General features: G+C 52.1%; 1 protein-coding gene across 2 annotated transcripts; it reads left to right on the forward strand.

Moving 5' to 3' along the window:
• The first annotated feature begins 5545 nt into the window (after positions 1–5545).
• Positions 5546–13505, forward strand: LOC148757812 (E3 ubiquitin-protein ligase TRIM38-like). Of its 2 annotated transcripts, XM_088799708.1 has the most exons (8): positions 5546–6059; positions 6541–6609; positions 7610–8147; positions 10180–10275; positions 11338–11568; positions 12460–12482; positions 12572–12684; positions 12915–13505. In XM_088799708.1, exons 3-8 carry the CDS (start codon positions 7737–7739, stop codon positions 13436–13438), a joined length of 1398 nt encoding a protein of 465 aa, XP_088655834.1. In that variant the 5' UTR covers positions 5546–6059; positions 6541–6609; positions 7610–7736; the 3' UTR covers positions 13439–13505. The 2 variants fall into 2 exon arrangements, with proteins under 2 accessions (XP_088655834.1, XP_088655835.1); XM_088799709.1 differs by lacking the exon at positions 6541–6609.
• The last annotated feature ends 615 nt before the right edge of the window (positions 13506–14120 follow it).

The following is a 14120-nucleotide window of genomic DNA, read 5'->3' on the forward strand; positions in this document are numbered from 1 at the left end:
ATACAAGAAAACCTCTCTGTCCTCCCCTTATTTTACCTAAAAGCAGGACATGAATTTGTAAAAGTGTGCCCCTCCTCTCTGTACCAGGAAGGACAGAAATTAATTGCCAGAGAGAAGCTTAGACCCTTATCAACCCAGAGACAGCACCAGGAATGTGTATAACAAACCTTGTGAAAACCAGCCCTTATTTACTATTACAAACCTCAGCATGGAATGGGCTTCATCTCTGAGTCACCATGGAGAGCAATCACCCCAAGGGACTTGGCAAGAAGTCCTCTCTAAGATCCACTTTTAAATCCCAATGACAATCCGCTGCTTTTATTCTCCTCGGACTCAGTGTGGTTTAGGACCAATTCTACATTCTCATAAAATCTTGGTCATGGATACGAAAAAGGCCTTTACAATATGTGAGCAAAGCCGGTCAGGACGAGCAGGGCAGGCCGACAGCAGGAAGAACCACTTGGATCCTTCTATGGGTAAGAAAGGCTCTACAGAAGGGCAGAGCAGTGATGCAGAGGTGACAGAAGGACGTGGGCAGTGTAATCCCAAAGGCCCTGGGGCATACCCGCATCCAGCATCCACCAGTGACCCACAGAGCCATTCAGAGAAACTGATAAAAAGCTCTACCTGCCGCAGTCACAAAGGATTGGCCTTGGAATAATGGGTAAATCAGGGATTAACATCTCCATTGTATTGATGAGGAAATTAAGTTTTCCAGAGATTACAATGTTTGTCTTTATACTGTCAACAAAAGTTTGCTGCCATTAATCCAAAGTCAACAGGAGTCCCCAGGGTAGCACGAGGTCCACTTATATAAAGTACTCACCCTGGTCCCTGATTGGTCCAGTTTTACCCAAACGAGGAATCCAAATTTTCACAGTTTGATTGGTCCAAACAGCACTGTCATGATTGGTCAGAGTCATTCATTCTGATTGGTCGATATCGAGCCACTCAGATTAGTTGGTAAAGATGCAAATGAGGCTACAGGGGGCAGGCCTCTGCCCATTGGTTGAGTTACAATTCCAAGAACTCCTTCATAAGCATGAGCTCAGCAGGCAGGAAGCTGACTGCAGTCTGTGGCTTTCTCCTGAAATGCTGCATGCTTGAAAGGCCTGTGTCAGCAATGGCTGCTGGACTCTGGTTGTGAATGAGCCCAATTAACCTTGACGAATCCTTCTTGGGAGATATAGTCTTTCTCAAAGTTCACCATACTTAGAACAGTGCTTAGTTCTGTCATCCCAGAGAATGAATGGGCCCTTTAAGGACTCCTGGTGGCTAATTGGGTTCAATTGTATAATCAGTCTGGTCATCATTGCTGAACAGGGGGACTCTCATGCTCATTGTGCTTTAGGGAAACGCTGCACTGAGCTGCCAGCCTCCTGCACTGAGTTCCTGCCTCTGAGCTGACCCTATAAAGCAGCTCCAAGACTCGTAAATCACCCAATGGGCTGAAGACCTGGGCCACTCAATGCTGTGTAGCTATATTCTTACTTCATCTTTACCGTGTGTTTAAGTGTGAACGTTTCAGAAGGAAAATAGATGGCTCCTTGAGGAGTAAATTGGCCAGCTTTCCTGGTCCTAGGACAGTCAGGAGGTGAGGAAAGAACCCTGAGATGCCAGTGAGACCCACACCCCACCCCCAGCTCCAAAGCCAGGAGCAATCTGTCTAGGGAAGCACCAGGGTTCCCAGCTTTGGGACTACTGACTCCTCAATTCTTCCTTCAATCTGAAAACGGAAGACAATTCTATCTTATTACATGTCTAGGCCCGGACTGGAACCACATACACAAAGATACTGGTTATTTTTAAAGCAAAGAACAGAAACTAAACATCTACGACCGTTGTTATTGTTTCAGCTATCATTGCTTTATGCTTGACTAACCACATTTTCCTATTATCTCCAGGAACATCTTTCCTGGAACTTGCTGGACAGGCAGGCCTCCAGGACATGACTCGCATTCTTTCTTAACTTTGACTCAGTACGTGATGACCAAAGCGATTGAAACCCTTAGTTAAAGCCCATCCCTGCATCTCCAGACTCTGATGCAGTGCCTAAGCATATTTATGTTAACTTTCGGTTACACTGTATAAACCCGTGGCCAGGGGCCTCACCTGGGTCTTCTGCACTGCCCACCAGTGTCACTGAGTCTCCGATTTGCTTCATGTCCACTTTACTCATCGACAAATACTCATAAAGCACCCACTGTGCGATATAGGCATCCAAATATCGCAAATCCAAATATAGGGATCCAAATAGGCATAGTCTCCACCCTGTGGAAAGTGCACCCCACATGGCAGCTGTTTCAGACAGTCTCTCAATGCCTGGTGCCCCTCCCTGTCCTGCGAGCCCCCATTTTCAGCGGCTGTCTCACTCTGGCCTTCACGGGGACCATGGGTGCAATGAGTGGAATTTGCCAGCTTCCACCTTGTAGTCTGAGTCCTGTGAATTGGAAGAATGCCGAATTAGAATCCCAACCTGAAAAAGGTAAACCGAAAGGTTTTCTGAACACAATATGCCGAAGGCACTACTTCCAAAGTATTGACAGGGGTACAGGGATCAGGGGGTGGTGTCGCAGCCTGGGACCAGCAGCAGTGGCATCTGACACCACCCTGCGCTACTGCTGATGACCAGCCAGCCTCTCCTGTCCTCTGCGGGGTGGACTGGAGCTGTGACAGCAACCCTGTTTCTGCTTTGCCAGCAGCCCCACACCCCAGGCTCTGCCAGCGGGGGACACTGGGGGCTGGCAGGGTGAGAAAGGCCCCCCACGTGCTACCTGTGTACGCACACGTGTGCTGATATCACCACAGCAAGGCTTCATCCTGGCAGCGATAGTTTCATCTAACTGAGCAGCACTTGGCTTATTACACGGCTCCCACGTGCCTGAAGCCAGCCTGATGGCGCTTCCACAGACACCAGCACCGTGGGCCAGCATCGGCTCCCCACAGCTTTGGGTCCTGGTTCTGGAAGTCCCCTCGGAGCGTCTTCCTTATTCCCCGGCCCTAGGTCAGTGGCTGCTTTGGACTGTTACTGTCTCGGTGATACCTGTGTCTCCCCTTGGCCTCTTCTGTGTTTTGACAATTAACAAACATTTATGTCCAATTCTTTATGCCAAATTTCAGTGTGGTTTCTGATTCCCGACTGCACCTGGGCTGACACCTCCCAGGCCCTCTACTCTTCTAGCTCTAGGAAGTCACTTTGAACACATGACCTGTCACCCTCCCCTGCTCTCCAAATCAGCTTCTCTTTCAGTGTCCCCCCATCCCCTTCGAGAAGGGAACTGCTCGCTTCCGGTAAAAACTCTGCTATAGGCTTGACTGTGCTACTGCTCATCCCCACATCTAAGCAGTTGTTTCTGCCTGGTAATGGTCTCTTAAATCCATCGCTTTCTCTCCACATTCACTGCTGCTCTACTGATACATAGTCTTTCCCAGTATGACGGTCACTTGCTGCCTCCGGTTCTGCCCGGCTCTTTCCAGTCAGGACACTGCTAAATTCTGGACACGTGCTTCTGAACTAGTACCGAATGTAGCACAAGAAACACGGAATATAGCTCTACTCTTCTCTACCTCAGTCCCCTCTCTGTGACCTCACCCAGTCTCGTGGCTTTAAATACCACCCATACACGACTGACTCCCAAATTTATAGCTCCACCTCAATTCGACTCTTTCTTCCCCAAAACTTGTCAAAAAAACCAGAAGCACCATATGATTATATCGATTCATGAAGAAATTTAGCAGCCATTCACGTGTTTTAACAAAGTGAAATAGAGCGCTCTCTCTCTCTCTCTCTCTCTCTCTCTCTCTCTCTGCATGCACACACCAAGGAAAGGTCATGTGCAGACATAACCAGGACGGGGACCCTCACCAAGAACCTGACTGTACTGGCACCCTGATTTCAGACTTCTGGCCTCCAGAACTGTGAGAAATAAATGTTTGTAGTGTAACCAAAAAAAAAAAAAAATTTAAAGAGGAATTAAAGGTAACTATTTAAATATGATGTAGATACCACATATTAATAGCAAATATCCAGAAATACAAACACTTAATACCATATTAATTAAAACCAAGAACTAAAGAGGGATGCCGGCCGACATTATTATTCAACTTCACATTGGGAATTCTTAGCAAATGTACTACAAAAACAAAAGAAAATGCTTGGTATTCACGTTAAGGAAAACAAAAAAATAAGATTACTTGCTGATGACTAGGAAAAACTCAAGGGACTCTAACGAGTAAAAAAAGTAGACATAATTGTAGAAATTGGTAAGTTCTCTGGATACTATATGTCAATACATTTTTATCTTCTGAGCAGTAAGACCTGAAAAAAGGAAATGAGAAGACCGTTCCGTTCTCAACAGAAACAAGCATATACATTAATAAGGAATAGAATTAAGAATGTTGCATGATTTATATGGTGAGATCAGTGGAAAAGAATAAGAGTATAGAAACAGTTCCTACTGTATAAGAATTTAATAAATAACAAAGATGGTATATTTCAGTTTAGTGGGAGAAATAGATGGATAAGAATCGGGAAAATGATGACATCTCACGGGGGAAAAGGGGATCACAGATGCCAAAACGGACTTAGTTGACATAGATGTTAGATTTTTCTGACAAGACTAAAGCAACTATTTTAAAACAATGCTCCAATAATTGCAAATGCCTTGAAATGACTGAAAAGATGCAAACCCTAGCAAAGAAATACAAGGTGCAAAGAAGAACCAAATGGAAATTTTAGAATTAAAAAAAAAACATGCCATGGTTCCTAATTTATTTAACGTGTTACTATCGTTAGCAGGCAATTTGCGTCCAGTGTTTTTGTATCATAAATATACGCCTATAAACACTTACATCTTTTTTAAGGAGCCTCCGTGGAACCATTGGCTGTGGGTCTCCAGTTTCCTGCGTCCCTGACTCACAGAGCCAAGCCCAGCCTCACTGATTGGAGGGGATACATTTCCTAGTGAGGGGTCAAAGGGTGGGGGTGGGGCTGGACAGCTCCTACTGGTCTCTCCCTGGGCCCACCTTTCAGGAACATACCTCTGGAAGCCCATTGCAGCCCCTGTCACCTAGTGTGACCTGCAGCTGTCGGCATGGGCCGGTTCCTCCTTCACGCCACAGGACACAGGGGCAACGTGGGCAGCTGTCACGGCACGCAGCCCGTCGTAATGGTGGTGCTTTGTTGCTAGTGGTCGTTTGTTTTCCTCTTGGCTTTCACTTGCTTCCTTTTCCTCATCCTTGGACAGGACGATTTGGGATGCGCTGTGCCTGGGTCCAGTGTCACAGCCACAGAAATGAAGGGCATGGGACTCTACAAGGAGCCCTCGCCATCTCAGGGAGTTGGTGGCTGTGTCCTCTGCCTGCATGCTGGCTGCCTCAGGCCTGTCCTGTGCGGGGTCTGCCCACAGGATGTGCCAGGGCACAGGAGGCACTGGCTGGCACCGGGGCTGAGGCTCTGTGAGCTCCCAGGAGAGGGCAGTGCTGACGAGGCGCCTGTGTGCGGTGGAAAGAGAGGGTCTGTTTTCACAATTTTGCCTCCAGCCTGGACGCCTGGCCAAAGTCCCGCCAGGCCCTGTCTGTGCTGCCCAGGGCTCAGCTTCCCACAGGATTGTCAGGGTCAGCACCTGACCGGCCAGGCGTGGGGCCCAGCATTGGTCCCCGGCAGCTGGCAGGGTCCACGCCTGACTTCTGCCAGGAGCTGAGCCTCCCTGACTGGCCCCCGGGACATTGCAGAAATTGTTTCCTGAGCAAACATCTGTTGTGCGTGGGTTTATTGTGAGCATGTCTTCTACCTGCGGCTACCCCTGTGGCAAGCTCTTCCTCTGAGGTGTGCCCTGTTATCCACATTCAGTTATGGCTCTGAATGGGGCAGGGACAGTCCTTTGGCTCCCGTGCGAACAGGAGGGACTGCAGCTGAGTCGGAGTTCCTGCCCCGAAGCCCACAGCCTTTTCTGCACCAGACGCAGAGCACAGTGATGGCCCTGGGGTCACAGGGCCCCCACATCACAGCTGGGTCATCATGGCTCCTGGCAGCTTGCTGACCATTGCTGGGTGTCCTGGTAAGTATCTGAATCCTGCAGAGGGACACGGGGGAGGGGGGTGGAGGGGGACATGACACAGCGAGAGGACCAGAAGGACAGACACAGGCTGGAGCCATTCCTGTCACCTCAGTAGGTCCTACCACCCCTATCTTACTAGAGCGGTTATAAAAAAGTAAGTGACCTAAAACTAGCAAACTAGATATTTATAGGAAGCCTGATGGATCACGAGGGGTTGGTGACAAAAGCAGAAAAGTCTTCAGTCCGACTCTGTGAGCTGCACAGACTTTCTGACCCCCGATCTGTGCTGGGTCACAAAGCAGCTCAGGGTGACCAATCCGTCCCTTTCTCATTGCTGTAAAAGTGGATATTTTCCCAACTGTCTGCCCCCGCACCCTCCCCCAGTTTCAGGGCTAGCTGAGTACAAAACAGTGGGATAGTTCACTAGTTCCCGCCCCACCCCACAGGCCCCGCCCCCAGATTTTCTTTCTGTTTGTTTCAGTCTGAGTTAACTTCCTCACCTGCTTGGTCCGGACTGGCAGCTCCCAGGGACCCCAGCTGCGGTGTCCAGGTACTGGGAAGGGTCCAGGCCAGAGTTTGTGGGGGGGACACCACAGCTGGGTGTGGAGGTGGGTGGCAGGGAGGGTGTGTGTGGGAGCTGTAGAGCCAGGACATGGCCTGGAAAGTCTGCTTTCACTTTCCCCAGGCCCCATGCAGACAAGTCTCAGGGCATCCAGGATGTGTGGTTGGTGCAGGTTGAGCAGGGCGCCCTGGGGCCTCGGGAGGGGCACAGGACCCTCCTGCCACTGAGCAGCCTCTGTCCCTGGGAATCACAGCCATGGAGCAGCCTCCAGGCGACCTTCTCTGGCCCCGAGCAAAGGGCCCTGCTTGTTAGAGGAAACGGTCTCCAGTATCTGGTGTTGAATCCTTGTTTCTGATTCCACCACTGTCAGTTCAAAGGGAGGCCTCTCTGACCGGCCTGGTGTGGGCAGGGGGCAGGGCTGGGGTCCCGGCACACCCCTTGATATGGTCCTCCCTCTGCCGCCCATTTGGCAGGTGCCAGAGACCCTGTCACCACCTCATCCTCAGCTCTCTTCCCTCAGTCAGGGAGGATCACAGAGACGACGAACGCATCCATCTTTTGGCCCTGTCTACCTCTGCTGTCACCCTGCTGGGGTCCCCACGAGACTATTAACCTGGTGCCCGTGTACTTTGTGGGGTGGGGGTGGGGGTGCAAATGACATGATTGTCAGATAGAATCCTCCATGACCACCGATCACCTAAGTGTCACCACCGGATGTAACTAATTATTCTTGATGTTGAGCAGGACAGGAAGTGTTCACACGTCCTCGGTGAGCGCTCTCTCTCTCTCTCTCTCTCTCTCTCTCTCTCTCTCTCTCTCTCTCTCTCTCTCTCTCTCTCTCGTCTGGACTGTCGCGTAGCCATTGGGACGTGACCAGTGCAACTGAGAATCTGAACTTTGAATCCAATGTAGTTTTACTGAGTTGAGTGGCCACAGTACAGCCCCAGGTCCTGCCCTTTCTGAGTCCCAGTCCATCTCTTCTGTCCAGAGAGAAGACCTTGGGACCTGGGGCAGTGGCACCGCAGCCCAAGTGACGAGTGCTTCCGTTACTGTGGGGGTTCTGGCTGCTCCCTCTCCGTCTCTGGATCTGATCCTGGAGGTTTTCAGGAGAAGCCATGGCCTCAGCCCCAGCAACCGAGAGGATGAGGGAGGAAGCCACCTGCCCCATCTGCCTGAACCTGATGGCCGAGCCGCTGAGCGTCAGCTGTGGACACAGCTACTGCAAGCGGTGCATAGAGGACTTCCTGGACAAACATGGCCACCAGCAGCAACCTCTAGGCACGTACCTCTGTCCCCAGTGCCGGGCTCCATTCCAGAGGACCAGCCTGCGGCCCAACAAGCAGCTGGGGAGCCTCATTGAGGCCATGAAGGAGCTGAACCTCGAGATAATGTGCAAAAAGCACGGGGAGCAGCTCCATCTGTTCTGCGAGGACGAGGGCCAGCTCATCTGCTGGCGCTGTGAGCGGTCACCGCACCACAAGGGGCACAACACCGTGCTCGTGGAGGACGCTTGCCCGGCCTACAAGGTTGGTGTGTGGGTCTGGGACGGGGCTTCGGCGGGTCCCCACTGTCATTGCTCCCCAGACCTGAGGTCATCCAGCCGGACACCAAGGTTGCATCCCGAAGGATGACTTTCTCCATCTCCTTCTTCTAGAAAATGGCTCAGGATGGGTTCTCCAGGGGTCATATCCCCACAGCCCATCCTGACCTTGTGTGACCTTGTGTGAGACGGTCAGACTCGTCCCTGTCCACTCTTGCAGAGAGGACAGCACTCCCAGCACTAGAACAATGTCCCCAAACCCACACCCGCACACTCCATTGCCTCACACTGCGTGTGAGATTCGAGGCACCGCAGGGGACAAACACACCACCTTTCAGGTGTCCCACAGACAAACCACGGAAGACAGACCAGCAGAAGGACTTCCTGGAGGCCCCTTGTTTGGGGGTGATGATGACTCCTGAAGGGCACATAAAACTTCACCGTATACAGAAGTGTGGAGGGAAGTGAGGGCGTCCCAGGCCGAGTGGACCACAGGGCAAAGTACAGCCGTGGGAGCTTGGCTGACTGTCATACCTGAGAGGCAGGTACCAGCTCAGGTCCAAGTCCGAGTGCAGAGTGGTCCTGGCCTCGGCACTTGCTTGTGCAGAATGAAGGTGGACAGTGAAAAGAGCTTTCTCACAGTGACAAAACAGAAGGAATGTCAGGGAGTAAAACTCTGATCATTCCTACAAGAAGGGAGGAGAGGACGGTTGTCAGCAAGATTCAGGAAGGGGGTGAAGGACGTGGAAATGGCTGTGGAGGAAGCTGACCCTGGCTGTGGGGACGTGGGGAGAGGACACTGTCCTGCTGCCCTACCCCTTCTCTGCCATGCCCAGGTTTGAGGAAAATGTCCCTGGAGGGGGGGGGGGTTCCTGTTCCATCCCCCAGGAGGCCGAGGTGGGCTTGTATCACGTCCTGGGCCATCCATCAGGACATGTCCCTGGGCAGCCCTTCCTCAAACTCCATGGGCAGCTCATTACAGGAATGGGGACATTTCCCACCAGGTTGCTGGAAAAGGGACACCACACGGTGACGGTTCTGAGCCACCTCAGACTCGGACTGTGGGTTTGAAACCTTAGCTCTGCCACTGACTCGATGGGTGACTCTGGCAGTTATTTAATATCTGCATGTCCCCCTTTGTAATGGGGACAACAGCAGCCCCCACTCACCACACACATTCCCAGCAGGCGGTCACAAGCTTTAAGTACAGTCACCTAAGCAAAGCCTGGAACAGCACTCAGCACCCAGTGCGAACACCTAGCCCTTAGCCAACAAGCACCAGGGCCCTTTCTCGCCAGCACGGGGACATGGTGAGTGTGCTGTCGGGTGACAGAGGACAGGACTTCCTTCTTTCAGTTTGGACCTGTCTAGCAATCTGGTTCAGCTTCAAGCTGCTTTCCATGAGAACGTGAGAAACTATTTTGAAAAATAACCTGAAAGCTTGGTATGGACACGAACTCGTTTTAAATTAGCTTCACGGGTCCATCCTTCAAAAGGTACCAGTGCCCCTCCTCCACGAACTGCTTCTAACAGCATCAGCCAGTGTCCTGGACTTTCCTTCCTGACTCACCAAACACGCCCAGGGGCCACTGTGTGCCAGAGCACTGGCCACGTCCGGGTCGGCACAGTCTTCTCAAATCTTCTCTTAGACAGTCATTATCGTGTTCTGTGCCTCGTCTCCCGGGCAGGATGGGCGTGGGGGCTGGACCTCAGCAGGTGACCTTGGGCTCATAGTCTAACCACCTCCCAGGTGTAGCACCTTGGGCAAGTCACGTAGCCCCTTCCTCACCTCAGTGTCTGCAGCACTGAATGACGTCAGAGGCCTACCAGTGCTCAGTGTGTCAAGGGTGTCAGATATGTCACTGCACATGCAGCTGTCAGCAGGCTCCCCGCACACTGTAAGGATGTGGTAAACACACGGTGTCATTCCAAAAGTCTCAGACGCCTAGGGTCCCCCTGGGTGCCCAGTGAGGAGTTGCCAAACTGAATTGACTTTGTTCACTGCAATTTTCCTACAGAAAGAGCTCCAGGAATCTGTGACAAATTTGAGAGAACTGGAAAAGGAGTGTATGGATTGGAAAGCATCCGTGACAGAGCAAATAACCGAGTGGAACGTAAGAATTGGGGTTTATTGTTCTCAAGTCTTTTCCGTCCTAGAGCTTAGGCAGAGTGGCTGATCGGGCAAAGCACAGGGGCTTTGTTCCCACTGAACCAGACCAAAAACAGGTGGAACCCCAAGAAGAAGCCGCGATTCATTTTTACGCTCTAATGGTCTACATCTTTGAGAACTTGTCTCCTACCCTTCGGCCTTTCAGTAGTAATTGGCTAGGATCCCTGACCCTCGGTCAGAAGCAGGGTGGGTGCGTCTGCTTACCCAGAGCCGTCCTGAACAGGTTTCCAATGTCAGCACCTCCGAGGACCTTCCTAGTTTGAAGGCCTCAACCTCACTACCTGGGCACATTCACCACCGTGCACGGTGCTGCTCTCAGCCTCACAGGCTCAGGAACCAAGGGCAGGTGGACAGTCACTGACTTAGGGTCATTTCTGATAAAGGATATGAGGTTCATTTATAAGGACGATCACGTCTGCTGCCAGAGCCCCCAGCCTTACCATGGCAGACTCTGGGTCTCTGACTGTTTCCATGGTCAGACATGCATTCCTTCATGGAAATAGTTACGTGACCCATTACTTGCTGGCCGGGGAGCCATCGTGCCTGGGTCACAGGTCTCTCCCCACATCTGCTCTGATCATTTTCACCACTTTTAAGTGCTCAGTGCAGTGGCATTAAGTACGTTTATATTGTGATGAAACCATCAGCACCGATCATCTCCAGAACTTTTCTTCATCCCAAACTGAAACTCTGTCCCCATTGAACTCTAACTCCCCACCCCCTCCTCCCAGCTCCTGGCTACCTCCATTCTTCTGTCCGTCCCTATGATGTGACGACTCTAGGCCCCTTGCATAAGTGTGATCACACAAATGTGTCCACTTGTGTCTGGTCATTGCACTCGCATCCCGTCTTCAGGGCCCCTCCATGAGGTAGCACGTGTCTGAATTCCCTCCTTTTTACGGCTGAAGAGTGTTCCGCTGTGTCTGTGACACACCTTGTTGATCACTCATCTGTCTCTGGTCCCACGGGTTGGCTCCTCCTTCTAAACACCCTTTTCCGACTCCAGAGGAAGGTGGAGCTTCAGAGACAGAAAATCCAGGCTGACTTCCAGGACCTGCACAGCTTCCTACAGGAGGAGGAGAAGTCTTACCTGTGGAGACTGGAGCAGGAAAAGGAGAAGACTCTGAAGGTGCTGAGGGACAATGAGGCCTGCCTGGTGCACATGACGTGTAAACTCAAGAGCCACATCCAGGATCTGGAGGACAGGTGCCAAGGCTCAGCCCAGAAGCTGCTGCAGGTGAGGCTGGGCACTGGGAGGAAGGGAAGGAGGGGTCTGTCCCTGAGTGTGGAGGGGACAGTGGTGAGGCAGCGTGAGAGACGGGCGGGCCCACCTGCCTTTCTCACGGTGGCACATAGATGGGGACTTTGAAGTGGCACTTCTATCGTGCAGATCAAGGTCTGCTAGGTGCCCTCACTAGTCTGTAGGCGTCTCTACGTGAATCAGAACAACATGCCCCCTCTGGAAGCATATGCGGAGTTGCTTGGCTGAAGAGACCTTGGGGTAACTTCCGCTCCCAGTGGCTCGTCCATGTGCCCAGAACCCATGCGTCAGTCTCCTGAAATACTCGTCGAGGTGACTGGGTGGGCAGGTGGGGCAGCCCAAATGGATGGGAACCTTTGCCCTGGTTTGCTTACAACATCCCTAGTGTCCGGGCTCTTAGGGCCTGTTAGGATGGCCCACACCTGCTGTTTATTCCAGGTCCCCTAATAGGCCTGCAGGTCACACCAATGAGAACGTGTGTAGCAGCTCCACCACCAACTGCTGCCACCACCATGGTGGCCCGGCCTTGGGGCTTTATGATAATTAATCTCTACTGTGGGTTCACTCAGAAGAGCGTTAGGTCAATGAAAGCCAGTCTTGCCAGAGGGAACATGGGGGGAGCAGTGGCCCTGCTCCCCAAGCAGCCCGCAAGCTCCCACGGCCTCAGCCAGGACGACGCAGACTCAGGTGGATCAGCATCCCACCGGCTGGGTGGGCACCGTCCCTTGTGGGCCCCCCACGGTACCCAAGGCTGGGCCCCTCTGTACGTTCCTTTGGAAGGAGTGTTCCTAGAGGGTGGACCCATTGTGCCAAACCGCTGGAATCCTGATGTCCCCACACTCACCTTTCATCCTTGTTTCTCTGTAGGACGTGAAGGATGCTTTGAGCCGGTGAGTGTTGTGGGAATGTAGGAAAGGACATGGGGACGCAGAGCTGATGGGACACGCCACGAAGAAGGCCTGGCCTCTGTTCATTCCAGGAGCAGGGCTATGACGCTGGACAAGCCAGAGGCCCCGTCTTTGGATATTCAGACTGTCTGCCATGTTTCTGAGCTGTACTTTGATGTGACGCGGATGTTAAGGGACTATCAAGGTATGTGAGAGCGTTCTCCAGGCACCAAGTGTCATGTGCTCATCCATCTCCCACCAATCCGTGGGACAGGTGAGTCATTCCTACTTCTAGGTCACAAGTGAGGCTCATGGGGTGATCTGCCTGAGCTACCGCAGCTGGTCAGGAACAAAGCTCAGGTCTGAGCACAGGCTGGTTTTATTTCAAATTCATTCTGCTCTTGAGGACAAAACCATGTCTCCTTTTCCTTTCAGTCAACGTGACTCTGGATCCAGAGACAGCGCAACGTGGACTAATGCTGTCTGTGGATCAGAGACAAGTGACTACGGGAGTCCCTCAGCATGATGTGGGCAAATCTTGTGGGAGATTTACCGCCTACCCCTGTATCCTGGGCCGCGAGGGCTTCACCTCAGGACGACATTACTTTGAAGTGTATGTGGGAGAAGGCACTCAGTGGGAAATAGGAGTTTGTAGGGAAAATGTGAAGAGGGATATTCGCATATCGCTGAACCCCAAATCCGGGTTCTGGGGAATCAGGCTGTGCAGGAAGGCTGGCTACAAGGCGCTGACGTCGCCCCCCACAGCCCTTCCCCTGCGGGAGCGGCCCCTGCTTGTGGGGGTTTTCCTGGACTATGAGGCGGGAGCCGTGTCCTTTTACAACATGACCACGGCCTCCCATATCTTCACCTTTCCAAGGACCTCCTTGTCAGGGAAGCTGCGGCCCTATTTCCAGGTTTATCCCTGTTCTCCTTTGTTCCTGCCGCCCCCAGATGAGTAAGGAAAGGCGCAGTCTCCCTCGTGGCTTCAGCAAAATCGAGAAAAAATATAAATCCTGTGAGACAGAATTTTGGTCTGTTTTCTTCCCGGCTATTTCCTTGTACCTAGACCGTTGTGGGTGGGGCCTCTCGTGGGTCGTTAATAAATGTGCATTGAATGAATAGACGGAAGGACTGTGAAGACAACACGGCTGGTCAGTCTGGGGGGGAGCAAGACAATAGCAGTGACCAGACCTTGTCCTCTTTATCCCCCTCCCATGGGGTCAGAGCTTGGATTTCTGAGAGCCCTCGGGTGACCAGCAGGGTGACCCAGAGGTCAGGTCTGAGTCCTCCCAGTTTGTTTGACGCTATTTGATCTCGTGGGGGGATGAGGAAACGCTGCAAGTCTCGGCCCGCTGCAGGAAAGTCAACAGAGCAGTGACTTGTGCGCACTGATGCACTGGGAGTAGCTTTAGCCACGGTTCTGGGCGGTTGTGAGCGCAGAGGCTCAGACCTGCGGTACCCAAGCCAAGTGCGGGTGAAGACTGAGGATGGGTTTACAGTGAGATGCTGCGAAGGGGACGAGGTGAAGGGTGAAAACGAGTTTTGCAGGGAGACACAGTCCTGCAATAGAAGTTGATGTTCTCTACACTGTGCTAGCACCGCTATCTTGAAATATTTCTAATCTCAGTCAATAGTTACTGC

Source organism: Rhinolophus sinicus, chromosome 7 (assembly GCF_057876585.1).
Source record: "Rhinolophus sinicus isolate RSI-liver-muscle chromosome 7, RSI-T2T, whole genome shotgun sequence".
In the NCBI taxonomy this organism is placed as follows: Eukaryota; Metazoa; Chordata; class Mammalia; order Chiroptera; family Rhinolophidae; genus Rhinolophus; species Rhinolophus sinicus.

Coding starts and splice junctions, on each gene's coding strand:
- LOC148757812 (XM_088799708.1), top strand. CDS start 7,737: ATGGCCTCAGCCCCAGCAACCGAGAGGATGAGGGAGGAAGCCACCTGC. Junction 8,148..10,179: donor ACGCTTGCCCGGCCTACAAG/GTTGGTGTGTGG, acceptor ATTTTCCTACAG/AAAGAGCTCCAGGAATCTGT. Junction 10,276..11,337: donor AGCAAATAACCGAGTGGAAC/GTAAGAATTGGG, acceptor TTCCGACTCCAG/AGGAAGGTGGAGCTTCAGAG.